We start from the raw sequence: 24,682 nt of genomic DNA, 5'->3' as shown, positions 1-24,682 counted from the left end.
TCCCTTATCTCGTCTGAGATGTAAACCTTGATTTCGTCACGCAATCGATCAGCTCTGATGCTGCTTCCTTTAATATTCTATCATTTACTTCATCTGTATTAATTGTCCATCTCACCGTCGAGTTTATTTATGAAGGAGATCCCTTTTGGTAGCTTAATACTTAGTTTGTAGATGCTTTCTACCAGACTCATTCATTTTAGCGATGGTCGGAGGTTGATGCCTTGGTAGCAAGGACGTCTGCAGAATAGTTATCAATGTGTGGTATTTTGGTGAGGGTGAATTTTTCAAATTCCTTTGAGAGTCACGAAGAGGCAGCTTCATGATTGGGTTGTTGAGTTTACATGCATAGTCAAAAAGGGGAAAATTGAAGATGTAATTTTCTAAGGTGTTCGGATGTAGTTTGTGATGTAATACAAGACGGAGTTTAAGATGTGTGTCAAGAGGTTGAGTTGTTGAAGTTGCTTACAAGGATGTTGTCTACTATGATTGCGTGTGTAAGTGGAGCTTGGAAAAGGAAATATAATATTTTGTTGAAGATAAATGACGTTTTCCATTAAGCTAAGTGGTTTTACTTGGAGATGAAGCATTACTTGCAAATGAATAGGAAGTTTTCTTACATGGAAATAGAAGTTTAATAAAGTGCATTTAATGAACTTGGAGATAAAGTTTAACGTTTATTATTTAACAAGGGATGTGCCTTATGAGAAGACAAAACCTAGAGAATAAAAAGAGAGGTTTCATTGTTTATTGTATTGTTTGGTGTTGAAGTACATTCTGAAGCAATTCATGATGAAGTCCGATGTAGATTTAGTTTGGTGGCGTTGGTATTGACAATGTGTATGGTGGTGTTCGTGGTCTATGAGGATTGCAGCTGTTTGAAAACAGTGAGCTCTGGTGCTATCAGATGGTGATCTATGCATGCGTGCTTGATTCCAATCTTCATATAGTCGGTGACGTATTTGGTGAAGTACTTGTACCTTCAGAAATTTGGAGGTTGAATTCCAGACTCAGGGGGGATTTAGCTCAGGGTTAGGTTATCCTGATAAAGTCTGAACTCTGAGGGAGTTTAGCTCAAGGTTAGTTTACCTTGAAGAGTTCATGCTAAAGAAGAGAGCGGTGATTCAAGAGGGTTGTGCTTGTACTACACGTTTGCGAATTGGTTGTAATTTACTTTCTCATTCTAGTGGATTCGAAATCTGGACGAGGTCACGGGATGTAGGAAACAAACCCCGTTAACAAACTTTGTGTATCGTTTACTTTTTGCTCTATTTATTTCTAACTCATCCGCACTTACAAGTCATTGAATTACATGTAAGTAGGCATTCATTTGTTCATTTCTTGTTTTGTATCCTCCACTAACTAGAATGCTACGTACCATAGAGCTTAAGATTGATATGTACAAGTACAAAATTTCTCCATTTTCTGGCTTCTCTAAGATCGTGGGGTGGATAGATACTTATTTAATAGTTTGAAGGCATCTTCGCATTTAGCATCTCATTCAACATATGTGTTGCTCCGCAAAAGAGCAGGTGGAGCGGAAGGCACATGTCATGCAATCACAAAATGAATATGTTTAGTGCAGCGATACAACTTGTGAGTTGATGTACCTCTTTTGTGTTTTTTGGAGATGCGTGGTCAGTAATAGCGATGATTTTTTTTATGGGTTTGTCTCGATTTTCTTTTTTGCTGAAGAAATAACCCAATAATTTGCCGTAGGTGACAATGAAAATACATTTGGTTGGGTTGAATTTCATTCCATGTTTATTGAGGTTGTTGAAATAGGCTGTCAAATGCTTGATGTGGTTGTCAATATGAGGAGATTTTTTGAGTATATCGTCTGTGTATACTTTCATTATATGCCCTAGCTGTTTGGTAAACATGCAATTGACCAAAAGTTATCAAATGGCAATGTCGTTTATAGTTCAAATGGCAACCTTGTTTACTTTGTTTGGCCTATCGTGAACTAGATTTCGAGTTTTACCAAGTGTATTTTACTCAGGTAATTTTATTATTATCTTCGAAAGTAAAAAGCATGTATGAGACTATGAGAGAGCACAAAATAGGCTCATTTTTATAAAGAGAATATTTATATAAATAAATATGAGAAATATTTAAGGATAGTACTAAACTTTCTTACAAATATAGCATAACCAAAATAAATTTTAGTAGAGAGATCACGTACATTTATATCTTTAGAGTTTAAACTTACGGTTTAGATTTGAGAAATTTTGAAAAGATTAAATTTTTTAAAAATATATATGTATTTGATTAAGATTTAAAATAATAATTTATAAATATTTCAAAAAGAATTTTTGGATTTCAAAATAATTTTTTTTTTAAATTGAAAAAGTTAGAAATTGAATAATTTTTTTTCTGAAAATTAGAAAAAATAAATTATTTTTATTTTTATTTAATTCATATATCTATTGAGTATGTGTATAATTATCTTTTATCTTTTTAATAAATATCAAAACCTGTTTTGGATAATTAATCACCTTGTATGTTTTTTTTTTTTATTAAAAGTATTTTGAAAGATGTGGCCAATAAATAACATACCATTTTTTTGGGGTAAAAAATAAACAAATCATTTATGCGAAAATGTTCTGAGATGAGTTATGTCGAGTGACAGATAACTCATAACAATACAAAATTAAATAATTTGGTTGAGGGAAAGGGTCCACAGGCTTCACTATCGGAACTGTATGTCACATATTCAGTACATCTGTCATCTCTTGTCGCTCAAATCCTCGGTTTCATCCAACTCTCCCAATCTCGCCAAAATGTGGAAACTGAAGATCGCCGAGGGAGGTAGTCCGTGGCTCAGAACGACCAATAACCACGTCGGAAGGCAGTTCTGGGAGTTCGATCCGAACCTCGGGACGCCCGAAGAGCTCGCCGCCGTCGAGGAAGCGAGAAAGTCGTTTAGAGAGAACCGATTCGCGAAGAAACACAGCTCTGATCTGCTTATGCGCCTCCAGGTACTCTTCATTCTCCTTCGTTGACTTCCGGTGGCCATATGAATCTTTCAGTGTTACTTAGGAATGTGAAATGATAAAGAGAGAGAGAGAGAGAGAGCGAGGTCATAGTTTGCTTTCTTTTTTTTTTTTTTTGAATTCGCCAATCTCAAAGGGATAAACATTATTTGATCTGTAGTTTTATTAGTTTATTGGAGTGGATTTTACGTCATTTCGCCTCAAATCGAATCTAATCCAACTTGTCAGCAGCGTGTGAACTGAGTGCTTTTGAGTAACTCTAGCTCAGCTCTGAACATCTTTGTTAACTTTTTGCTGCAATCAGTATTTATTTGCTTTCGAACTGATTATATTATCTCTCTCTCTGTGTTGTAGTTTTCAAGAGAAAACTTGAGCAGACCAGTTTTACCACAAGTCAACGTCAAAGATGGTGATGATGTTACAGAGAAGATGGTGGAAACCACTTTAAAGAGGGGTGTAGATTTCTATTCAACCATACAGGCTAGTGACGGGCACTGGGCAGGAGATTATGGTGGTCCTATGTTTCTTCTCCCAGGACTGGTTTGTTCTTTTTTTTCTTTTTTTTGGATTTCTTTTGCAACTTTCTAAGCCAAAAAACTAACTCTGCTTACATTCTTTTCCAGATAATTACACTCTCCATAACTGGAGCCCTGAATACAGTATTGTCAGAACAACATAAATCAGAAATGCGCCGTTATCTCCATAATCACCAGGCAAACACTTATGTTTCCTATTGTGTTCTTTAGACACGTAAAATGTCAACTTCCTGATTTTCTAAATCAATTGGTTCCAGAATGAGGACGGAGGTTGGGGTCTACATATTGAGGGTCCCAGCACCATGTTTGGGTCTGTCTTGAACTATGTTACTCTGAGGTTGCTTGGAGAAGGACCTAACGATGGAGATGGAGCTATGGAGAAAGGGCGTGACTGGATACTCAATCATGGTGGCGCTACCAATATCACTTCTTGGGGCAAAATGTGGCTTTCTGTACTGACCTCTATCTCTCCTTCTATGTTTAAATCATATTAAGTATTTATGTTACTTGATTCATTCTTGTTTGCTTCGATCTGTGATTGAAGGTACTTGGAGCTTTTGAATGGTCTGGAAATAACCCACTGCCACCTGAGATATGGCTTCTTCCGTATTTTCTGCCAATCCATCCAGGTGCTCTATACCCTCGCAAATTGGATATTGTTTCTTTTACCAGTTTACAAATTAAGTGCCTCGCATTATCAGTTCTATGTTCAATGGCTGTTGTATAATATTGAGCACAGCAAAACCAAATTGCCCATTTCTGTTTTAGCTCCTTTATGGTTCCTTAGGTCTCAGCTATTAACAATTGGACTTTGTATATAGTTATTTACCCTGCTTGGAAATGTGCTCTAGTAGCATTGCGACTTTATGTGATATGGAATACCATTAATCATGGACAACTCAAGTAAAGTAAATCTGGGAAGCATTTTTTCATCTGATCATAGATTGCAATCTATTCTGCTTTGCACGCTTTTTGAAAGCACACAGTTAGAAAATGTTTGAACTGTGTGTGCATTTATAAAGATAGATATAGTTTTTTTTTCTTGTACAGCTTGTTTTGTAGTTCTTATTTAGATATAGGGCACAGTAGAGCAAAAGCATAATAATAATTTCCGTGCTCCAGGAAGGATGTGGTGTCATTGTCGGATGGTCTACTTACCAATGTCGTATTTGTACGGAAAACGGTTCGTCGGTCCCATAACGTCCACTGTTTTATCACTGAGAAAGGAGCTTTTCACTGTACCATATCATGAAGTCGACTGGAATGAAGCACGCAACCTTTGTGCAAAGGTTAGTCGAATTGATGGTGAATTGTGTAACTAATCCTTTCATTGAATAACTAAATGATATGCAGTACTCATAGTTGCTTTTATACTGAAGGAGGATTTATACTACCCACACCCACTTGTGCAAGATATTCTTTGGGCATCACTTCACAAGATCGTTGAGCCTGTTTTAACGCGATGGCCGGGTGCAAATTTGAGAGAAAAGGCTCTCAGAACCACTTTAGAACATATTCATTACGAAGATGAGAACACAAGGTACATCTGCATAGGACCCGTGAATAAGGTATGAAAAACAAATTTCAGGACATCTTCGGTGCCATTTTTTATTGTCCATTGTTATTATTTTCATCTAAAAGGCTCAGTTTGGGGATATTTCAAAAACCTCATGCTCTATTCTGTTTTTAAACCCTCTACTTTAATCATCTTTTCCTTGTTCTCCTATAACAGGTATTAAATATGCTTTGTTGTTGGGTAGAGGACCCAAACTCAGAGGCTTTTAAGTTGCACCTACCAAGAATCCATGACTATCTTTGGGTAGCTGAAGATGGAATGAAGATGCAGGTACCGAATATTTTTTTATACATATGATATGTTTGTCACATGGAAGAAGGTGACTGACTGCCGAATCAGTACATTATCACGCCGCTTGAATCATTAACGCAACAGTATACAAATATAATCTTTCTTTTTTTTCGCAAATATAAATCTTTAAATCTAACAGTAATCAGAAATCACATTACTATACTAATTTATGTGAACTTAGGAATTTTACTATAGTAGTATGTGTTTAATGTAATAATTCTGGAGTCATAAGAAAGAAAGAAACACTCTTGAGGGCATCTGCATCTCCATGTATACTCTAATGCAGCCGCTATTGACAGGGTTATAATGGAAGCCAGCTATGGGATACGAGTTTCGCTGTTCAAGCTGTTCTGGCAACCAACTTTGTAGAAGAATATGGGCCCGTTTTGAAAAAAGCACATTCATATGTCAAGAATTCTCAGGTTAGCGATAGGCATCTAAGAAGATCTGCTATGTGATGTTATTTTCCCTCTCATGCTTGTTTCTTCTCATGGGATAGGTGTCAGAGGACTGCCCTGGAGATCTGAGTTACTGGTATCGACACATTTCTAAAGGGGCTTGGCCTTTCTCAACTGCAGATCATGGTTGGCCTATCTCCGATTGCACCGCAGAGGGACTTAAAGTAATAATAAAAATGTGAAAGATTTAGTTACCTTTCACGATTTTTTTCTGGTGGTAATCAGTGTGTTTTTTTTCTCTCTCTCTCTTCAGGCTGCTCTTTTACTATCCAAAGTTCCTAAGGAGATTGTTGGTGAACCAGTAGATACGAAACGGTTATATGATGCTGTTAATGTTATCATTTCGTTACAGGTTTTGTTTACAATCCTTGTATCAAATACGTATTGATAACTCATAGGTTTTCTTTCCGCAAAGCAAAACAACTTCTTTGTCTGATTAGCAACTAATTTCTAATTTCAGAATGCAGATGGAGGTTTTGCGACATATGAGCTCACAAGGTCATACCCTTGGTTGGAGGTAAAGTCTATGTACCCAGATGTAGATCAGTAATGTTCTCAAGCTTGTATCTATGTGGCCAAGCTCTCAGAAACACATATGTACCTGATACCCCTTTGCTTTGCTTATATATGTTGGCAGCTAATCAATCCAGCAGAAACCTTTGGCGATATTGTTATTGACTACCCGTAAGGCGCTAGCATCTTGCCATTTTAATTGATACTTTATGCTTTGGGAAATTTTGCTTGATTCGCTAGAATGGTTCTGTAGTTACGTGGAGTGTACGTCAGCTGCAATACAAGCGTTGATAGCATTCAGAAAGCTATATCCTGGTCATCGGAAGAAGGAAGTAGATGAGTGCATTGAGAAGGCTGTTAAGTTCATTGAATCTATTCAAGAATCAGATGGCTCATGGTTTGTCTCTACTAGTCATGATAAAAACTATTCCTTCTTTGTGTATCTTCTAGTAGGTTTGTAAGTTGTAACCTGTGATATATATATCTGTAAGGTATGGATCATGGGCTGTTTGCTTCACGTATGGGACATGGTTTGGAGTAAAAGGGCTTGAAGCTGCTGGAAAGACATTGAAAAACTCTCCAACTGTTGCGAAAGCTTGTGAATTTCTCTTGTCGAAACAACTTCCTTCGGGCGGATGGGGAGAAAGCTATCTTTCATGTCAAGACAAAGTTAGTACTCACTTTTGTATGTTCATTAGACATTTTTACTTACTGCTACTTGATGAATCGTTCCCTTCTTACGAATGTAGGTATATTCAAACCTTGACGGCAACCGGTCTCATGTGGTGAATACAGCATGGGCTTTGCTATCACTCATTGGTGCTGGGCAAGTGAGTTAATTTTCAGTCTATTCTTTTTAAATCCCTTTCCATTAGCACTTATATATCTCTCTTTTTTTGTGTGTGCTTAGGTGGAGGTAGATCAAAAACCCCTACATCGAGCTGCGAGATATTTGATTAATGCTCAAATGGAGAGTGGTGATTTCCCACAACAGGTAACGAGATGGATTAACACATTGGTCTTTAACGAGTTTCTGTTGGTTAACTTGATAATTAATCTCTCTCTCTCAGGAAATAATGGGAGTCTTCAATAGGAACTGCATGATAACGTACGCTGCTTACCGAAACATTTTCCCTATATGGGCGTTGGGGGAGTACCGTAGTAAGGTATTATTGCAACAAGGAGAATGAATAGTAGTTCATGTTCTCTTGGGGGAGGAACTGTGTTAGCTTTAGTGCTTACTTTTTTCCAAACTTGTGTGTTTCCGTATTTCTTGTGGTTCAGTTGTCCAATCTTTGTGTACTTTACTCAAATCTTGGTTCCAGTTTTTTTTGTGGGTTCTCTGAAATTCTGGTTTTAAGAATAATGTCTTTTGATGAAAATACCCTTCAGCCCAGCTCTTTAAACACGCCAGTATTTGATTCTCAATTCGTGTTTATTGAAAAAAGATAGCAGGACCCGAAAATTCAGATTTAGTTAAAGGGCAAATTTTTAAAATAGCAAATTTGTAATTTTATGTCACAAAAATAGCGTTCAAAAACTAAAATGACTAAAATAGTATTTTATTTTTTGAAAAATTTAATTTTTATTTATTTTTCAAAATTTGAAATCTTATCCCAAAACCTCGTTCCCCAACCATAAAATCTAAACTCTAAACCCTAAACCCTAAACTCTAAACCCTAAATCCTAAACTCTAAACCCTAAATCTTAAACCCCACCCCTTAACTGTAAACCCTAATGTCTAAATTAATTTACCATTAGGGTATAAGTGTATATTTATCTCTTTTAATAAAACATTAAGTGCTATTTTGGTCATTTTTATTCTTGGAGACTATATTTGTGACAAAAAATTTTTTTAGTGTTATCCTAGTCATTTTCTCTTTAGTTAATGAATCAAATACTAATTGAAATTATTATTATATAACAATATAATCAAACAAATAATAAAAAAGGAATGAGAGCCTCAGATAGACTGTCCATGTCAGATGGAAAAATTACCCAATTATGTTATAAGATTTTGCCACGTAAGCTACGGTTTGCGTATGTTGGACTTTGCGTTTTTTAAAATTCTCTATTATAATGAGAATCTATCCACGTCAGCATTATTGGACCCCACACATAATTACCGTGTAGACGCAAGCTTCATTCTGTCAGCTTCCTTTAATTGTTAACGTGTTTTTAATTTAATTTGGTTAGGTAATGCTACAAGTCCAATAAAAAAAACCAATTGATCTCCAAACCCATTATAGCCCAAAACAAATCCAAAGTCTGCGTTTAATGTTCGAGTCGATTAGGTTTGGAGTCGTCTCCATATTCGACAATTCAACATATCTCTCTTCGCCGTACAAAAAAAAAAACCAAAACTCCTTTCACTGAACTTTCCACCTCCCCTATATCTTCATGTCCGTCTCTTCCTTACTTTCCGTTCAACGTTTCTGTAACCAATACAATGAATCTTCAGTTTATATTTAATTCATTAACTCTTACAAACTCTCTGTCTCCCTCCTTTTCATAAGTATCTAAACCGAAAAAACACCTCAAACCCTATAAATAGGAGAGGGTTGAGAGTGTAACCAAGCATCACCAACACGTTCTCTCAGTTTATTTACTCTCGAAACCCTACAATCCTTCTAGGGAAATGACTTCATGTTGACCAATCAGCCATCCACCATGCAACCTTCACGCTCTCCGACTTGGGAGAACTTCCCAATTCATGCTGGTCACCTCCTCTGCTTCTTGGATTCGGGTAACATCAGGAAAGACGGAGAATTAAGAAAAACCGAGAATCAAGAAAAACCGAGAAAAAAGAGAATTTCACTCTAAATCACCATTCACCGCCTAAGCAATCAGTGATGACTTGTTATTTGACAATCAGGCCCATGTCGGATCATCTATGTATTCACAGTATTTTTACTTGCTGATATAAATGAACACATATGTGCTATTGTTTCTCAACCCAGCTCCAGTCGGACAAGCAACAGAATCTGCCAACAATATGGGTGATGCGCAAAAGATTTCACTGGAAGTTGGTGAAGCCAAGTATGCCAGGTCCTGCAACCGACCAGAACAAACGCAAACGCCCCGTGAGTGATTTCCCCGAGGCCATCTAACCGTCAACCCCACTTAGCTTTACTCTCATTTCAATTTTGAATTTTCATATTTTTTCTCTACTTTGAACTTTGATTTTCTCTTTGATCTGCTGCAAACTATTTCTTACTGGTGTAAGAATTATTATGACTTTCAATAATAAAGGGACGTGAGCGGTAACGTGTCTTTGCTTATTTTCTAATGTCAGATGGCGTCAACAATACATAAACCTCGGCCATTTCAACATACATCATTTCATTAATATAAATAACTTCCAAGGAAGCAAATAAACTCCACTTCAGAAAAGAGAAGGGAAAGAAGGATCAAGTTACATCACAAGAACAAGACAAAACAAGCGTATGGGAGCTAAGACGGATTGTACCATAATGATGCAAGCCTCTGCCCCATAGGAAGACCAAGAGAAGACGTGCCTGAGCATTTGTCTCTCAGGAACCAAATAAATTTCTAAAATTGTTAACATTTTTATTGGTAGGGAACATGTTTTCTGAAATTCACTTATTATGCATGATTGTAAGCTGACAAAAAATTCAGTCTGTGGTCTTGCCTTTGGTGTTATTATACCCTTGATTTAATATCCTAGCGATTTTGTACTAAATTCAAAACAACAGAAGCAAAGTTTTAAAATGAAAAGTATTTGTTTTATTTTTCATAAAAGCAAATGTTGAAACATTTAATATTTCATTATTTGACAAATGATTAAGTCATGCAAAGAAAGAGAAAGGAAAACAAAATGAACAGAACACATGAAAGAAGAATGGAGATAGTAAACAGAACACACAAACACCATAATAAGGAGAGAAAGGTTAAAGAAGTGAGAGAGAGGAGCGTTGGAACCTTTGGAAAAAGACAACATTGGACAATCAATCCCAAGCCGTTCAGAGAATCAATAATCGCATGAAGGTAACTTCGATAGGTGGTGCGGTGCTGCGAGGAGACTGTCTATGTTTTACCTTTAGATCGCTCTCTTTTATAAGCAAAACCAGTGGCCATGCATGTGGCAGATAAAGGCATCTTCAAGCTCTGGTCTATTTGCGCAGTCTTTGCGTAGAGACCGTTGAGCGGAATCACTTGAAAATCTCACACTTCCTAAGCTTTTTACAAGACCGGTCAATCAAATTATTAATTAGCAACGAAATGGCAACGAAAAAGCAAAAGAACCCCGCGATTGCGCGGGGTTAAAGATCCCTAGTATATTTAAGAATGAAATAGATGAACATGTGCAAGTGAAATTTTATCAATTTTTAGTTCAATAAATCTTCTGCTGTTGTTTTGGAATCAACTAAGATATATATACGGATATACCGTATACACCTAGCAAGGAGGCTAAGGAGTCAAGCATCATATGTTGTTTGCATAGAAATCCAAATTGGGCGTCTGGCTAAATTCGTTTAAACTTTCCATTTTTTTGTAAAAAAAAAAGTGATGAAGAGATTTGTTGTAACTTATCCTATTTCGCAATAAGGCAAGTTGAATGAATGAGATGAGGTGATTATTTATTGTGGATGAGTTAATGTGATCCGAAATAACTAGTTCTCATTTGATTTAGTAAACACTCTTATGGCTTTCTCAACCTATTTCTTTCTCTGTATTCTATATTACTAAATTTTGCTTATAAAAATTATTTCAAAAATTCTCTACATAAACATAAATGAATCTAAATATTTGAAGATTCGGCAGACTATACATATTTAAAAAACTTTAGTGATTAGATTTCTACTCGACATACGTATTTTTAATTTAATTTAAACATTTATTAAAACGGTAATAATTATTTATTTTAACATATAATTAAAACGTGTTAATAAACTGAACTATAAAATGTAAGTTTTTTCTGTTCCAAGTGAATTAAGCTCGAACTTGATTTTTTCATTTGCCACTTGTATTATATCATAATATTTCAAAGTCTAATTTAAACAGTTTTGAGAAAGTAAATGTTTTAGTTTGTTACTGGAATACTGTTAGTTTACTATGAACAAAACTTAAGTTCACCCCTAGATTCACTTCACTCTTAATGATCAATTAAATTGTTACATAGATTATTAACTAAAAAATATTAAATTAAATAAAAAATAGCTAAAAAAATAAATATGCTAACACTACAAGAAAACAGCGGCATACTGAGGAAAAAAATTGTCGGTATGTCGTCGGAATAACGCTATTCCGACGACATACCGACGAAAAAAGTCCTCGGAAATAACTCATCGGAAATTCATCTTTCCTCGGAAATCCCTCGGAAATTTCCGACGGAATTCCGAGGAAACCTTATTTCCTCGGAATTTCTGAGGACCACAAGTTCGTCGGAAATTCCTCGGAATATTCCGAGAAAGATGTCGTCGGAATATTCCGAGGGATAAACTTCCTCGGAATATTTCCAAAATTAAAAAAAAAAATTATAAATTTATTTTTTTAAATTGAAATTCGAAAATATAAAATTAAAATTGAAATAGAAAACATATTTAAAATACAAAAAATAATAAAATAGTTTTTATAAATAAAAAAAATGTTTTATAAATACAAAATTAGTTTTAATAAATATGAAATCATCTTTTTATAAATACAAAATAGTTTTTATAAATGCAAAAAATAATAAAATAGTGTTTATAAATAAAAAAATGTTTTAGAAATACAAAATTAGATTTATAAATATAAATATTTTTATAGATATGAAATCATCTTTTTATAAATACAAAATAGTTTTTATAAATACAAAAAATAATAAAATAGTGTTTATAAATAAAAAAAAATATTTTATAAATACAAAATTAATTTTAAAATATGAAATCATCTTTTATAAATCCAAAAATCGAATTTATATACAAAGAACGGTTTGTATATTTAAAAGAGTTTTTATAAATACAAAAATAAAAAAAAAAGTGTTTATAAATCAAAAAAATGTTTTATAAATACAAAATTAGTTTTAATAAATATAAATATTTTTATAAATATGAAATCATCTTTTATAAATACAAAAATCGAATTTATATACAAAAAGCGTTTTGTAAAATCTAATTTATATAGAAAAAACGTTTTGTAAATACAAAAATAATGAAAAATTTATAAAAAAAAGTTCTAAATCAATTCAACACAACCAAATCACAATTCTAAACCTATTACACAACAAATCACAATCCTACCGAATCACCCTAACAGAAATCTATCAAAAACCTTTTAAAATCATCAAATCTACTTAAAAACCTAACAAATAGGACCTAAGAGAGTGGGATAGAGTCCTTACATGATTTGTAAGGGAATGGAAAGGATTCGCCGGAGAGTTCGTCGCGAGAGAAGGTGGAGAACGCCAGAAGGAGAGAGAGATTGCCGGAGAGGAAGAAGAGAGAAATGGGGAAGAAGATGCGTTTGGAGTTTATAAAACCTTGGGTCCGACGGATATTTTCCGTCGGAATTCCCTCAGTATTTTCAATTTCAATTTTTCTGAAATATTTGGCGGCTTGTTTGCCCGGTTAAATGAAAATATTCCGAAGAAATTCCGACGGCCACTTAAATATCCGTCGGAATTTCCTCGAAATATTTTCATTAATTCGAGGAAAGAGAATATCATGTGCATGTATTTCTATTAATTTATATTGTTCCTCGGAATTTCCTCGGAATATTCCGAGGAAATACCGAGGAACTAGTGTTTGGGGTTTAAAACATCAATTTTTTTTGTCGTATTTCATTTCTTATACAATTGTAATGCATACCATTGAGGATTCTTTGTATAGATGAGCATAAACCATGAAATAACAAATTTCAAAACGAATTGTAAGTATTCCCTTTACCGTTCATTAAAGTGTATAAGTGTTTCTCTTATGTTGTGGGGATTTCGTTCATACAATCGGAAAAGTGTTTATTATAGGTTAAGGAAAAAATTTTTGACTTCATAATGAACGTAAGACACTTAATAAGGGTTATATAGGTGTTATTTAAACCGCAAAAATGTTGTTTTCGGTTTAAAAACCCTATTTCCTCGGAATTTCCTCGGAATATTCCGAGGGAATTCCGAGGAAACCCTTTTCTTTCTCGGAATTTTCTCAGAATATTCCGAGAAAATTCCGAGGAACTAGTGTTTGGGGTTTCAAAACGTCAATTTTTTTTTAAAACGGATCGATCGATGAATATATGTCCAAAAACGCATCGATCGATCACTAAGATGGACCAAAGCGTAACAATGTGATCGATCGATGAGATTATCCCATCGATCGATCGAGGATATCAAGTGTTCCTCGGAATTTCCTCGGAATATTCCGAGGAAATTCCGAGGAACTAGTGTTTGGGGTTTCAAAATCTCGAATGTTTTTTTTAAACGGATCGATCGATGGATATATGTCCAAAAACGCATCGATCGATCACGAAGATGGACCAAAGCGTAACAATGTGATCGATCGATGGGATTATCCCATCGATCGATCGAGGATATCAAGTGTTCCTCGGAATTTCCTCGGAATATTCCGAGGAAATTCTGAGGAACTTGTGTTTGGGGTTTCAAAATCTCGAATGTTTTTTTATAAACGGATCGATCGATGGATTTATGTCCAAAAACGCATCGATCGATCACTAAGATGGACCAAAGCGTAACAATGTGATCGATCGATGGGTATATGTCCAAAAACGCATCGATCGATCACTAGTTCGTCAGAATTTCCTCGGAATATTCCGACGGATTGATGTTTCCTCGGAATTCCGTTGGTATATTCCGAGGAAATTCCGAGGAAACCCAAAATCGGGAAATTCCGAGGATTTCATTTTCCGTCGGAATGTCCGTCAGAATACCGTTGTTTTCTTGTAGTGTAATTTTAACGACGTTAACGCCGCTAGCCAAACCCTTAACCATAAATCTTAAATTCTAAAACCCAAATCCAAACCCCTAAACCCTAATCCTAGACCCTAAACCCCAATCCTAGACCCTAAACCAAAAAATAAGACTATAAACCTAAACCCTATATCCTAAACCAAAGTTTTAGACCCTAAACTCAAACCGTAAACCTTAACCCAAATCCTATAGCATCTAAGTTTAGGGTTTGAGTTTAGGGTTTACCATTTGGGTTTTAGGTCTTGGATTTGGGTTTAGGGTATAGATTTTTGGTTTAGGATGTACGGTTTGGGTTTAGGATTTACCGTTTGAACTTATGGTTAAAGTTTTGGGTTTAGGGTATATAATTTGGATTTAAGGTTTACGGTTTGGGTTTATGGTCTAGGACTTGAGTTTAGGGTATAGAGTTTAGGTTTATAGTCTAGTTTTTGGGGTTTAGGGTATATAATTTGGGTTTAGGGTCTAGGATTAGGGTTTAGGGTATAGGGTTTGGGTTTAGGGGTTTGGATTTAGGTTTAGAATTTAAGGTATAGAGTTTAAAATTTAAGATTTAGGGTTTATGGTTTAGCTGGAAGCGTTAGCGTCGTTAAAATTAGCATTTTTATTTTTTGTAGCTATTTTTTATTTAGTTTAATATTTTTTAATTAATAATCCATGTATCGGTGGGGTGAATTTAAAGTTTGGAGTGAACCTAATTTCTGTCCGTTTACTATTTATGGAGAGGCAACTGAATCGATTTTTTTCGTTTTCTTTTTAGTTAAGAAACAGAACAAAACAAAGGGATGCATAAGAAAAGGCATGAAAACAGTTCAGAATTGGACACATACATTGTCAAAATACCGGAAAATAAGGTGTGCCACAAACCATTAAACCATACAAAGCCACCTATGTAAGTGTGTGTGTATATAAAAACCACTTCTGTGCCTCCACAGAACATCACAACCTTAAAGAAAACCTCTCTTTTCTGGCTTCAAAACAGCTTGAAAGGGAATAAGTTACATTTTCATTGTTTTTGTTTGTTCTCTTGGGTTGATTCACCATGGCTGCTGATATTTCATGGGAAGAAATAAAGAAGGAGAACGTTGATCTTGTTAGTCTTTGTTTTATTTTCTTCTTAACATATTCAGACTTGTCATATATTCAAACTTATAACATGGATTTTATTTATCTAATTACAGGAGAAGATTCCGGTGGACGAAGTGTTCCAACAGCTAAAATGCTCAAGGGAAGGTCTGTCATCAGAGGAAGGAAGAAACAGACTCCAGATCTTTGGAGCCAACAAACTGGAAGAGAAGGTGGAAAACAAATTCCTAAAGTTCTTAGGGTTCATGTGGAATCCACTTTCATGGGTGATGGAGGCAGCAGCAATCATGGCCATCGTGTTGGCAAACGGTGACGGAAGACCCCCGGATTGGCAAGACTTTGTTGGGATCATGTGTCTGCTTATTATAAACTCGACAATCAGTTTCATTGAGGAGAACAACGCAGGTAATGCCGCGGCTGCTCTCATGGCCAATCTTGCACCTAAAGCAAAGGTATTGAGAGATGGCAAATGGGGAGAGCAAGAAGCTGCAATGCTGGTGCCAGGTGACTTAATCAGCATTAAGTTGGGTGATATTGTTCCTGCGGATTCTCGTCTCCTCGAAGGCGATCCTTTAAAAATCGACCAGTCTGCCCTCACCGGTGAATCTCTTCCAGCCACTAAATATCCGGGAGACGAGGTCTTCTCCGGTTCCACTTGCAAACAGGGAGAGATCGAGGCCGTTGTCATCGCCACCGGTGTGCATACCTTCTTTGGCAAGGCGGCTCACCTTGTTGACAGTACTAACAACGTTGGCCATTTCCAAACGGTAACAATGTTTGAAACTCTTTTTCTATTTTCCTAGCAAAAACATTTTAAAACTGATTCTAAGTGTTTGAATCTAATCTTTTCAGGTCCTAACCGCGATTGGTAATTTCTGTATCTGCTCAATCGCGATAGGAATGTTGATTGAGATAATAGTAATGTATCCAATCCAGCATAGGAAGTACAGAGATGGAATCGACAATCTTCTTGTCCTTCTCATTGGAGGTATCCCAATTGCCATGCCAACTGTGTTGTCTGTCACAATGGCTATTGGTTCTCATAGGTTGTCTCAGCAAGGTGCCATCACAAAACGTATGACCGCCATTGAAGAAATGGCTGGCATGGACGTTCTTTGCAGCGACAAAACCGGTACCCTCACTCTCAACAAACTAACCGTTGACAAGAACTTGATTGAGGTAATTTGATTTTAAAAAAAACTCATCATCATATTAATTGATATGTGTATTATTTAAATTATTTTAATTTAAAAATATTTGTAGGTTTTCTGTAAAAACGCGGACAAAGATACTGTGATACTACTCTCAGCTAGAGCTTCAAGAGTAGAGAACCAAGACGCCATCGATGCATGCATTGTCAACATGCTGGGCGATCCAAAAGAGGCGAGAGCTGGAATAACCGAAGTCCATTTCTTACCATTCAACCCCGTCGAAAAACGAACCGCAATCACGTACATCGATGGCAGTGGAGATTGGCATAGATGCAGCAAAGGCGCTCCCGAACAAATCATTTCTCTCTGTGACCTCAAAGGAGAGGCCCTGAAACGAGCGCACGACATCATCGACAAGTTCGCCGAGCGTGGCCTTCGTTCTCTCGGTGTTGGGCGCCAAACGGTTCCTGAAAAGGACAAAGAAAGCGCCGGAACTCCTTGGGAGTTCGTTGGTCTTCTCCCGCTCTTCGACCCTCCGAGGCACGATAGTGCCGAGACCATCAGACGTGCACTTGATCTTGGTGTCAATGTTAAGATGATCACCGGAGATCAGTTGGCTATTGGTAAAGAAACTGGTCGTAGGCTTGGGATGGGAACTAACATGTATCCTTCCTCTTCCTTGCTCGAAAACAAAGATGATGCCACCGGTGGAGTTCCGGTTGATGAGCTCATTGAGAAGGCTGATGGATTTGCTGGAGTGTTTCCTGGTAACTAATAAACCTTTCTCACCAATCAGATATTCTAAATTATTTGTATTATTATTATTTATTTATTTTGGCTCAATAATTACTTGTATTATAGAGCACAAGTACGAGATTGTAAGGAGACTCCAAGAAAAGAAACATATAGTTGGAATGACCGGGGACGGTGTGAACGACGCGCCAGCGCTGAAAAAAGCAGACATCGGTATAGCAGTGGATGACGCAACTGATGCGGCGAGAAGCGCTTCGGATATAGTTTTGACCGAGCCAGGTCTTAGTGTGATCATCAGTGCGGTGCTCACCAGCCGAGCTATCTTTCAACGGATGAAGAACTACACAATCTATGCGGTTTCCATCACCATTCGTATTGTCCTAGGCTTCATGCTTGTGGCTCTCATTTGGGAGTTTGACTTTTCTCCCTTTATGGTTCTCATTATTGCGATCCTTAACGACGGGACCATCATGACCATTTCGAAAGACAGAGTCAAGCCTTCCCCGATTCCTGATTCGTGGAAGCTTAGAGAGATCTTTGCTACTGGTGTTGTTCTTGGAACATACATGGCTCTCATTACCGTCCTTTTCTTCTGGCTTGCTCATGACACTGACTTCTTCCCGGTAATAATAATTCAATTTAATAAAAATAGCAAAAATGTCCACCATTCTAATTAATTGTTTTGGTGGTGTTGGTGAGTGTAGCAAAAGTTTGGAGTAAGATCACTAAAAGGCCAACCAGAGGAGTTAATAGCAGTTTTGTATTTGCAAGTCAGTATAATTAGTCAAGCACTAATCTTTGTGACTCGATCAAGGAGCTGGTCATTTGTGGAACGCCCTGGATTTCTTCTTCTTATTGCATTCCTTATTGCCCAACTGGTATGTGATTTGGTTCCATATAGTACATTACACATTAGTTATGGTATATAAATTAATTACTCTTGAATAATTTTTTAATATTTTTCCAAAATAACAACAGGCTGCAACCTTAATAGCGGCTTATGCACATTGGGAATTTGCGAGAATCAAAGGGTGCGGATGGGGATGGTGTGGAGTCATCTGGATTTATAGTATCATCACATACATTCCTCTTGATGTCCTTAAGTTCATCACCCGCTACATCCTTACTGGCAAAGCTTGGAATAACATGATTGAAAATAGGGTATGATGTTATGATCAGTTTTAATCTTGAATTTTTTAAATACATAATATGCTCTCACATTCTTGCCCTTTTTTATAATCTAAGACTGCATTCACAACCAAGAAAGACTACGGAAGGGGAGAAAGAGAGGCCCAATGGGCTCTAGCTCAACGTACACTCCATGGACTTAAACCCCCGGAGTCAATGTTTGAAGACAAGGCAACATTCACCGAGCTCTCTGAGATCGCTGAACAGGCTAAAAAGCGTGCTGAAGTGGCAAGGTATGTAACTGATTACTTTCAAAGATTCAATCACTAGACATTTTTCTATTACAAGATTCGTGAGAGTTGTGGTGTGCATGCAGGCTAAGAGAAGTGCACACTCTCAAAGGCCACGTGGAGTCTGTCGTAAAGCTTAAGGGCCTTGACATTGACAATCTTAACCAGCACTACACCGTCTAAGCTAAACTACAATGATATTTTAAGCACAAGACGTATGACGATGATTTGATCAATAAAGTTAGAGAAAATGGCTTTATAAAGATTAAAGATAAAGAAGGAAGTTCCTATTTGGAATATTCTTGGGTTTTGATTTCATTTCTCTTGGTTAAGAAATGATATCATAGTGAAATTATTCTTAGCTTAAGGATAAAAAAAGAAGCTGGTGACAGGATGGACGAGTGAGAGAATAAAGTAAAGGAGATGCATCGAGAGTTATGTAATAAATTATTATTCTGTTCTTTTTTTTCTATTTCTTGTTTTTTGTTATGCTTTTGTCATGTTCTTTTTAATAATAATAAATTGAGGTTGATGGTGCTAGAAAATCAAAATCCTTGTTCAACAGCAATGAAAACCACAGAGTATGTTTACAGTATGAATATATAATGTCCAAAAAACCCATCCAAATCTTAAAGATAAAGAAGAGACAGAAAAGTTTTCATAAAAATAAACTTCCAGAAATTAGAAGATAAATTTACTATTTGTCAGGATGTTGCTGCAATGGCTGCCCTGAGGGGAAGCACTGGCCTCCAGCCCTCAATATTATTAACAAATTTCGGCCTCAGTAAAATGTATTTAGTGTAGTGATTTACATATCACCTGTAACATCAAGTTCTTAGGTTCAATCTTTGATAACAGCTTTTCTCTCTTTTTTTTGCTTCCGGTCATAAAAAAAATCGGGACCGGTCAGCAGACTCATCATATATTGGACTAATCATCGGTGAATGCCATCTATAAATTTGCTACTTGTCATGGCGTTATGTAATAAATCATGATTCTATTGTTGTTATGCTTTTTTTATAATCTTTTTTTATATTAAGGATATGATTCTTTCTTCAAAGTTCCAACCAGAAAGATGAAAGATAAACGACTATAAAACTGTTATCTCACTGGTCATCTGGCTCGCGCAAATGTTTGTGAAGTTGGCAAGCTCTAACAAAACCAGTCTTGAGTTTTCTCTAAGACATAAAACAATTGAATATGCAAATTGATTTTGTAGTATAATGTAGATGGTCTTAGATATATAGTTGTCATAGGTTTGAAGACAACTGAAGATGATAATGTAAGGAAATGGATATACTTGTCCGAGATTGCCTCTTTAAGAGTTTTGCTGCTCGAGAAGAATTACGAATCCTTTACTTGTCCGAGATAGCAGAGATTGTTGTGAGTTTTACACTTCCGTTGCTATATAACAAACAATGCACAGGTGGATTAGTAATGTTGATACAAGTACAAGATGACTTTTTAATTGAATTCAGCTCACGTTAGACGTGGTTCATTAATGTGATCGTTGTCGACGATGGTGTTTTGTTTACCTATCAGCTAACTAACTCGTAAAGCTTTCTTAACATTTGGTCAAGAAGAGGCAACACAAGAAAACATTGGTGGAGAAAACAATAGTTTCAAGAGGGCATAAAAGTTTACTAAAGGATCTTCATCAAATACACATGACGTAAGTTTCTGTTCCTCCAAATTAACTTAACAATACTGAATACTGTCTTTTTGAAGATCCTGAGAGACTAAAGAAGAGAGATAGTGAGCGAAGAAGAAGATCAAGCTTTGCGGACAATGGAACGTCTCTCTCGCTGGTACTCAACTTCACCTCTCTGATGCATTATCAACAGAGCCCTCCTCACCTGCCATTTTTAACATTCACACACAGTCAAAATCCACATCACTTATTGGTGATGAGGAATAAAACTAAGCAATTGATTTTGTATTAGGTACCATTGAATCGTTCATTCCCATTCTAGCCAAATCCTCGATAAGTCTTCTCTCTGATAACCTTGCTCCAATCCCCATTCTTCTCTTGATCTGTGTTTCCGCTTGCTGTTTTCACATCAACTCAATTATTAGTCAAATACATCTCCATCAACAATATAAGAAGGTATATGATTATTTCTTCCCACTAACCTTTATCTCGTTGGCCATCTCGCTCGTTATGTTAATCTGTTGATTTATCCCTGACCTTGCTGCATCCATTGTTGAGGTATCGAAAAGCTTAAAAGCTTTGCCTACATCATCTTCTGTGGCGTCGTGTGACCTGGCCCGATATAGCAATGTCAATACATGCCCAACAGGTTTCAGGAATCTTTATGCTAACAAGAAGATTTACTTACAGTCTCATTTTTGCAAGCGACTCGCTCAGTCTGACAATAGCTTCGAGTTGTCTGACTGTGATAGGTATTGGGGCAGCCTCTCCTGTTTCATGTGCACGTCTCTTCATATCCTCTCTGATCTTGACATATTGCTGCTGCAGCTTCATAGCTGCGGCTTCTGTGAGACGAGGATGACATCTTGATCGACAGTATTGTATATATCTACAGTGACAATATCATTACATTTTAGAGACCCAACTTATGTATAAGAAACTGCAAAAGACATGATGAACGCAACACACCTCTTGAGCCAATTATCTTCCTTAGAATCTGTGTTTTCATCTGTAACTTTGTCTGCAGATGCATGAACCCTTATAATATGGCTGGCTATTTCCTGTCAAGAGATTATTCCAACATTAATCATATGTCTACTCAAGCATTCAAAGAAATCTACTATCCCATTCAAACAAATACCTTGTCTTGGGAATACTTCCTGATGTCCTTGACAATGAAGATAAGATCAAATCTAGAAAGAATTGTCGTCTGCAAGTCAATGTTGTCTTGTGCAGTCTGCAAACCCAAAAACAAAAAAAAAAAACCTAAGAATACTGCAAACAAGATTAGGTAAAACAATTATACTGACAAAGAATGTCAAACCTTAAGATCATCATATCGACCAGAGGGAGGGTTAGCAGCTGCAAGAACCGAGGTTCTAGAGTTTAGGACAGTTGTTATCCCAGCTTTAGCAATGGAGATGGTCTGCTGCTCCATTGCTTCATGAATAGCAACTCTATATGCATGAAATACCTTCTGTCAAATTCTAGTCATCAAAAAGAATTAGATTCTCTTTACCCTATGATTCTGATTTCAATTACCTATCTTCCGGCCTCATCTTGTCAAATTCATCGATACACACAACCCCTCCATCAGCCAAAACCATAGCCCCACCTTCAAGATAGAACTCGCGCTGCAACAAAGATAATGTGTAAATTGAATGAAAATGTCATAGCAAACTGAGTTTGAACATATCTTAGAACAGAAACATGCAGCAAGGATAGGACTTACTGTGCTGCTATCTCTAATCACAGAAGCAGTGAGTCCAGCAGCTGATGAACCCTTTCCAGATGTGTAAACCGCAATGGGAGCCGTCTTCTCCACAAATTTTAGAAACTGGAAAAAGAAAAGGAAGCAAATTAGTTCCACATCTGAGCTACAAGTGCAGTTAATAAGACTGACTTTCTTGCAAGGGTTCTAAAGAATAGAAAAACAATACTCAAGTTATTTATAATCATTGATACTGAGACCACAGAACAAACCTGTGATTTTGCAGTTGATGGGTCTCCTAGAAGCAAAACATTGATATCACCTCTTAGTTTCACTCCATCTGGTAGGCTCTGAATGAAAGATAAAATGGTATAGACATGTCAAAATTTGCATCCAAGTGCACAGAAGATAACTTAAATCGCAGTTACCTACCTTTCTTGATCCTCCAAAGAGAAGACACGCCACTGCTTTCTTCACGTCTTCGTGACCAAAGATAGAAGGTGCGATCTTGGTGCAAATGTTGCTGTAAACATCTTGACCACCAGCAAATTTTTTGAATTCCTCCTCCTAAAAGCATTTTTGTGAGAGGAAAACTGATGAGCTAAACTGCATAAAGTGATGTTCTAAGCCGACCTAGGTGGCATATACTAAGTTAAAGGAATAAAGCCTTTTCCTAAAACAAAATAGTGTGCTGTGAAGGTGTGAATGATGTAAGCCATCAAATAAAACTGAAAAAAAGTTCTAAATGATGCAACAATACTAACTTCGTCAGGAGTGAAGTTGGCAGGTCCACGGGAGCTGGCCTCATTCGTGTCTTCCAATCCAACAACTCTTATGTAAGGCTGCCGAATTGCAACTGCTCCTTTATGCCTACATCAGAAACACTGTTGGTGCAACTTTACAAGAAGACAAATCTAAACACTCATTTGACAAAAAAAAAATAAAACTTACGAGTTAGAAGAGGATGAAGCTTGGAAAATGCTGTAGATACCCATTACAGTCAGTCTGGTCCCAGGTACAATTAATTGAACAAGATGCCGATCAACAGAGAGAAGCATATTTCTTGGAAGCTCTCCAGTAGGAACATCCTACAAAAAGCCAGAAGCATTTGGTATAGAACAGGCCAAATAGATAATCATTACAATGCAAAGAGAATCAGAGGATCATTACCTCCGGGTTCTCCTGTAGCTTCAACGTCTGCTGATCAACATACTGGCTCCTATCAGGAACCACCATCCACGGATCAAGAGGACAAGGTTCTTCTCCAGGCTAAAACAACGTCCAATTGGTCTTTTATCAAAAACAGCAAAACTAAAACCACCACCAAAGAGAAGAGATGATGCAAGTACCTGAGGAACATGATCACAGGAGCGAGGAACAATGGCCCCACCGAGGCCAGGACGACAAGGAACCTCCCTGGTTTTCCTACAGTTCTTGCATACTAAAAACACATAAGTCGCCTTAGCCTTCACCCTGGAAGCTGCAATGCTAATCCCAGAGATTTTCACCAATTTTGAGATGTACTGAGCCTGTGGGGAAAGTTAAAGATTAAAAATCTCCAAGTAAACAGATAACATTCAATCAGGCAATCACATACCCCGAGTAATCGCATAGACACAGGATCCTCCCTTGAAGTGAGCAAAATCTGCACATCACTTGGCGTAGGCTCCTCCATTTCCCCCGTCTCATTCGCTTCCCTCATTCTCAATCCCGCCAGCACTTCACCAGCTGCTTTCTCGAACTGCATTTCAGAATTTAATAATAAAAAAAAAACATTAATACTCTTAAATAAATGAGAGATCCAACATGTAACATGTAACAAGTGAGCCCTAAAACACCAATATCTTCAGGAACCCTAATTTATTCTAATTTCAGGAACCCTAATTGAGTGAATCTGGGAGTCATACCACGGGGAGAAAATCGGCGGGAGCGGAACGGATGAGAGAAGGGAGATCGGAATCGAAGGCGAGGAGATCTTCGAGGTGGACGAGGAGTCTCTTGGGGTTATCGAGTAGGGCTTCCCTGTAGGGGAAACAGTTCTGCCCTATCTCGAATGTTCTGATGAACTCCTTGAATTTCGTCATGACGGCATGAGGACTGACGGTGGCGGCGTCTCCGGCCTCCGGGAACTGAGGCTGGTCGCTGTAGTATACTGCTCCTTCGTCCCACCCAGACATCTTGTTTCGTCGTCTCTCTTTCGCTCTTTCTCTCTCTGTGGAATGTTGTGGTGACGGAAAGGAGAGTGGGGGGGAAGGAGGGCTTTTTACTTCGACGACGAGTTTAGGCGGGAAGAGTGTGGCGGGAAGTTTATGGGCCGAGGTTACTTGATCTATTGACGGTTTTCTTATTTTGGCCCATTTAACTTTTTGATATTTTTGAGTATTAGGTGCGAATGATTGCGGATTTAAATAATTAAATTGGAAGAACTTTAAAAAAAAAAAAAAGTTTCATAATGTTTTTTTAGAAAATTATTATCATTTAATAAGGCCACCTTTATCGTCAGTGACTCAGTATCTAGCAGAGTTTTCTACAGATTGAAAAATTATACAAAATGTAAAAATCAAGAGTGAAATGACAAATGAAAAATTATGTTCCAGCTTTAAAAACACATTTCCATGTTGATTGCTAGC

General features: G+C 36.9%; 3 protein-coding genes across 3 annotated transcripts; 2 read left to right on the top strand and 1 right to left on the bottom strand.

Moving 5' to 3' along the window:
- Positions 1-2,632: 2,632 nt before the first annotated feature.
- On the top strand, positions 2,633-7,766 carry LOC106389426 (cycloartenol synthase). The gene is made up of 18 exons (XM_013829674.3): positions 2,633-2,978; positions 3,348-3,533; positions 3,617-3,706; positions 3,787-3,981; positions 4,074-4,158; positions 4,652-4,818; positions 4,909-5,097; positions 5,262-5,375; positions 5,696-5,818; positions 5,896-6,018; positions 6,108-6,206; positions 6,315-6,371; positions 6,492-6,538; positions 6,621-6,764; positions 6,859-7,036; positions 7,117-7,197; positions 7,278-7,361; positions 7,438-7,766. Exons 1-18 carry the CDS (start codon positions 2,703-2,705, stop codon positions 7,555-7,557), a joined length of 2,358 nt encoding a protein of 785 aa, XP_013685128.1. The 5' UTR covers positions 2,633-2,702; the 3' UTR covers positions 7,558-7,766.
- A 7,446-nt stretch (positions 7,767-15,212) lies between these two features.
- Positions 15,213-19,235, top strand: LOC106385880 (ATPase 6, plasma membrane-type). The gene is made up of 9 exons (XM_013825781.3): positions 15,213-15,375; positions 15,464-16,135; positions 16,221-16,547; positions 16,632-17,286; positions 17,381-17,895; positions 17,977-18,150; positions 18,251-18,433; positions 18,518-18,693; positions 18,777-19,235. The coding sequence occupies exons 1-9, from the start codon at positions 15,325-15,327 to the stop codon at positions 18,871-18,873; spliced, it is 2,850 nt and encodes a 949-aa protein (XP_013681235.2). The 5' UTR covers positions 15,213-15,324; the 3' UTR covers positions 18,874-19,235.
- A 1,072-nt stretch (positions 19,236-20,307) lies between these two features.
- Positions 20,308-24,292, bottom strand: LOC106389427 (DNA replication licensing factor MCM5). The gene is made up of 17 exons (XM_013829675.3): positions 23,960-24,292; positions 23,650-23,793; positions 23,402-23,581; positions 23,223-23,321; positions 23,004-23,140; positions 22,817-22,922; positions 22,485-22,619; positions 22,325-22,402; positions 22,074-22,178; positions 21,884-21,975; positions 21,666-21,798; positions 21,483-21,578; positions 21,311-21,402; positions 21,030-21,230; positions 20,824-20,953; positions 20,638-20,739; positions 20,308-20,546 (listed from the first exon to the last, which is right to left on the bottom strand). Exons 1-17 carry the CDS (start codon positions 24,227-24,229, stop codon positions 20,463-20,465), a joined length of 2,184 nt encoding a protein of 727 aa, XP_013685129.1. The 5' UTR covers positions 24,230-24,292; the 3' UTR covers positions 20,308-20,462.
- Between the last annotated feature and the right edge of the window lie 390 nt (positions 24,293-24,682).

The sequence above is a fragment of the Brassica napus genome, chromosome C3 (genome assembly GCF_020379485.1).
Source record: "Brassica napus cultivar Da-Ae chromosome C3, Da-Ae, whole genome shotgun sequence".
Classification (NCBI taxonomy): Eukaryota; Viridiplantae; Streptophyta; class Magnoliopsida; order Brassicales; family Brassicaceae; genus Brassica; species Brassica napus.
This window is presented reverse-complemented; position numbering and strand designations above follow the sequence as displayed.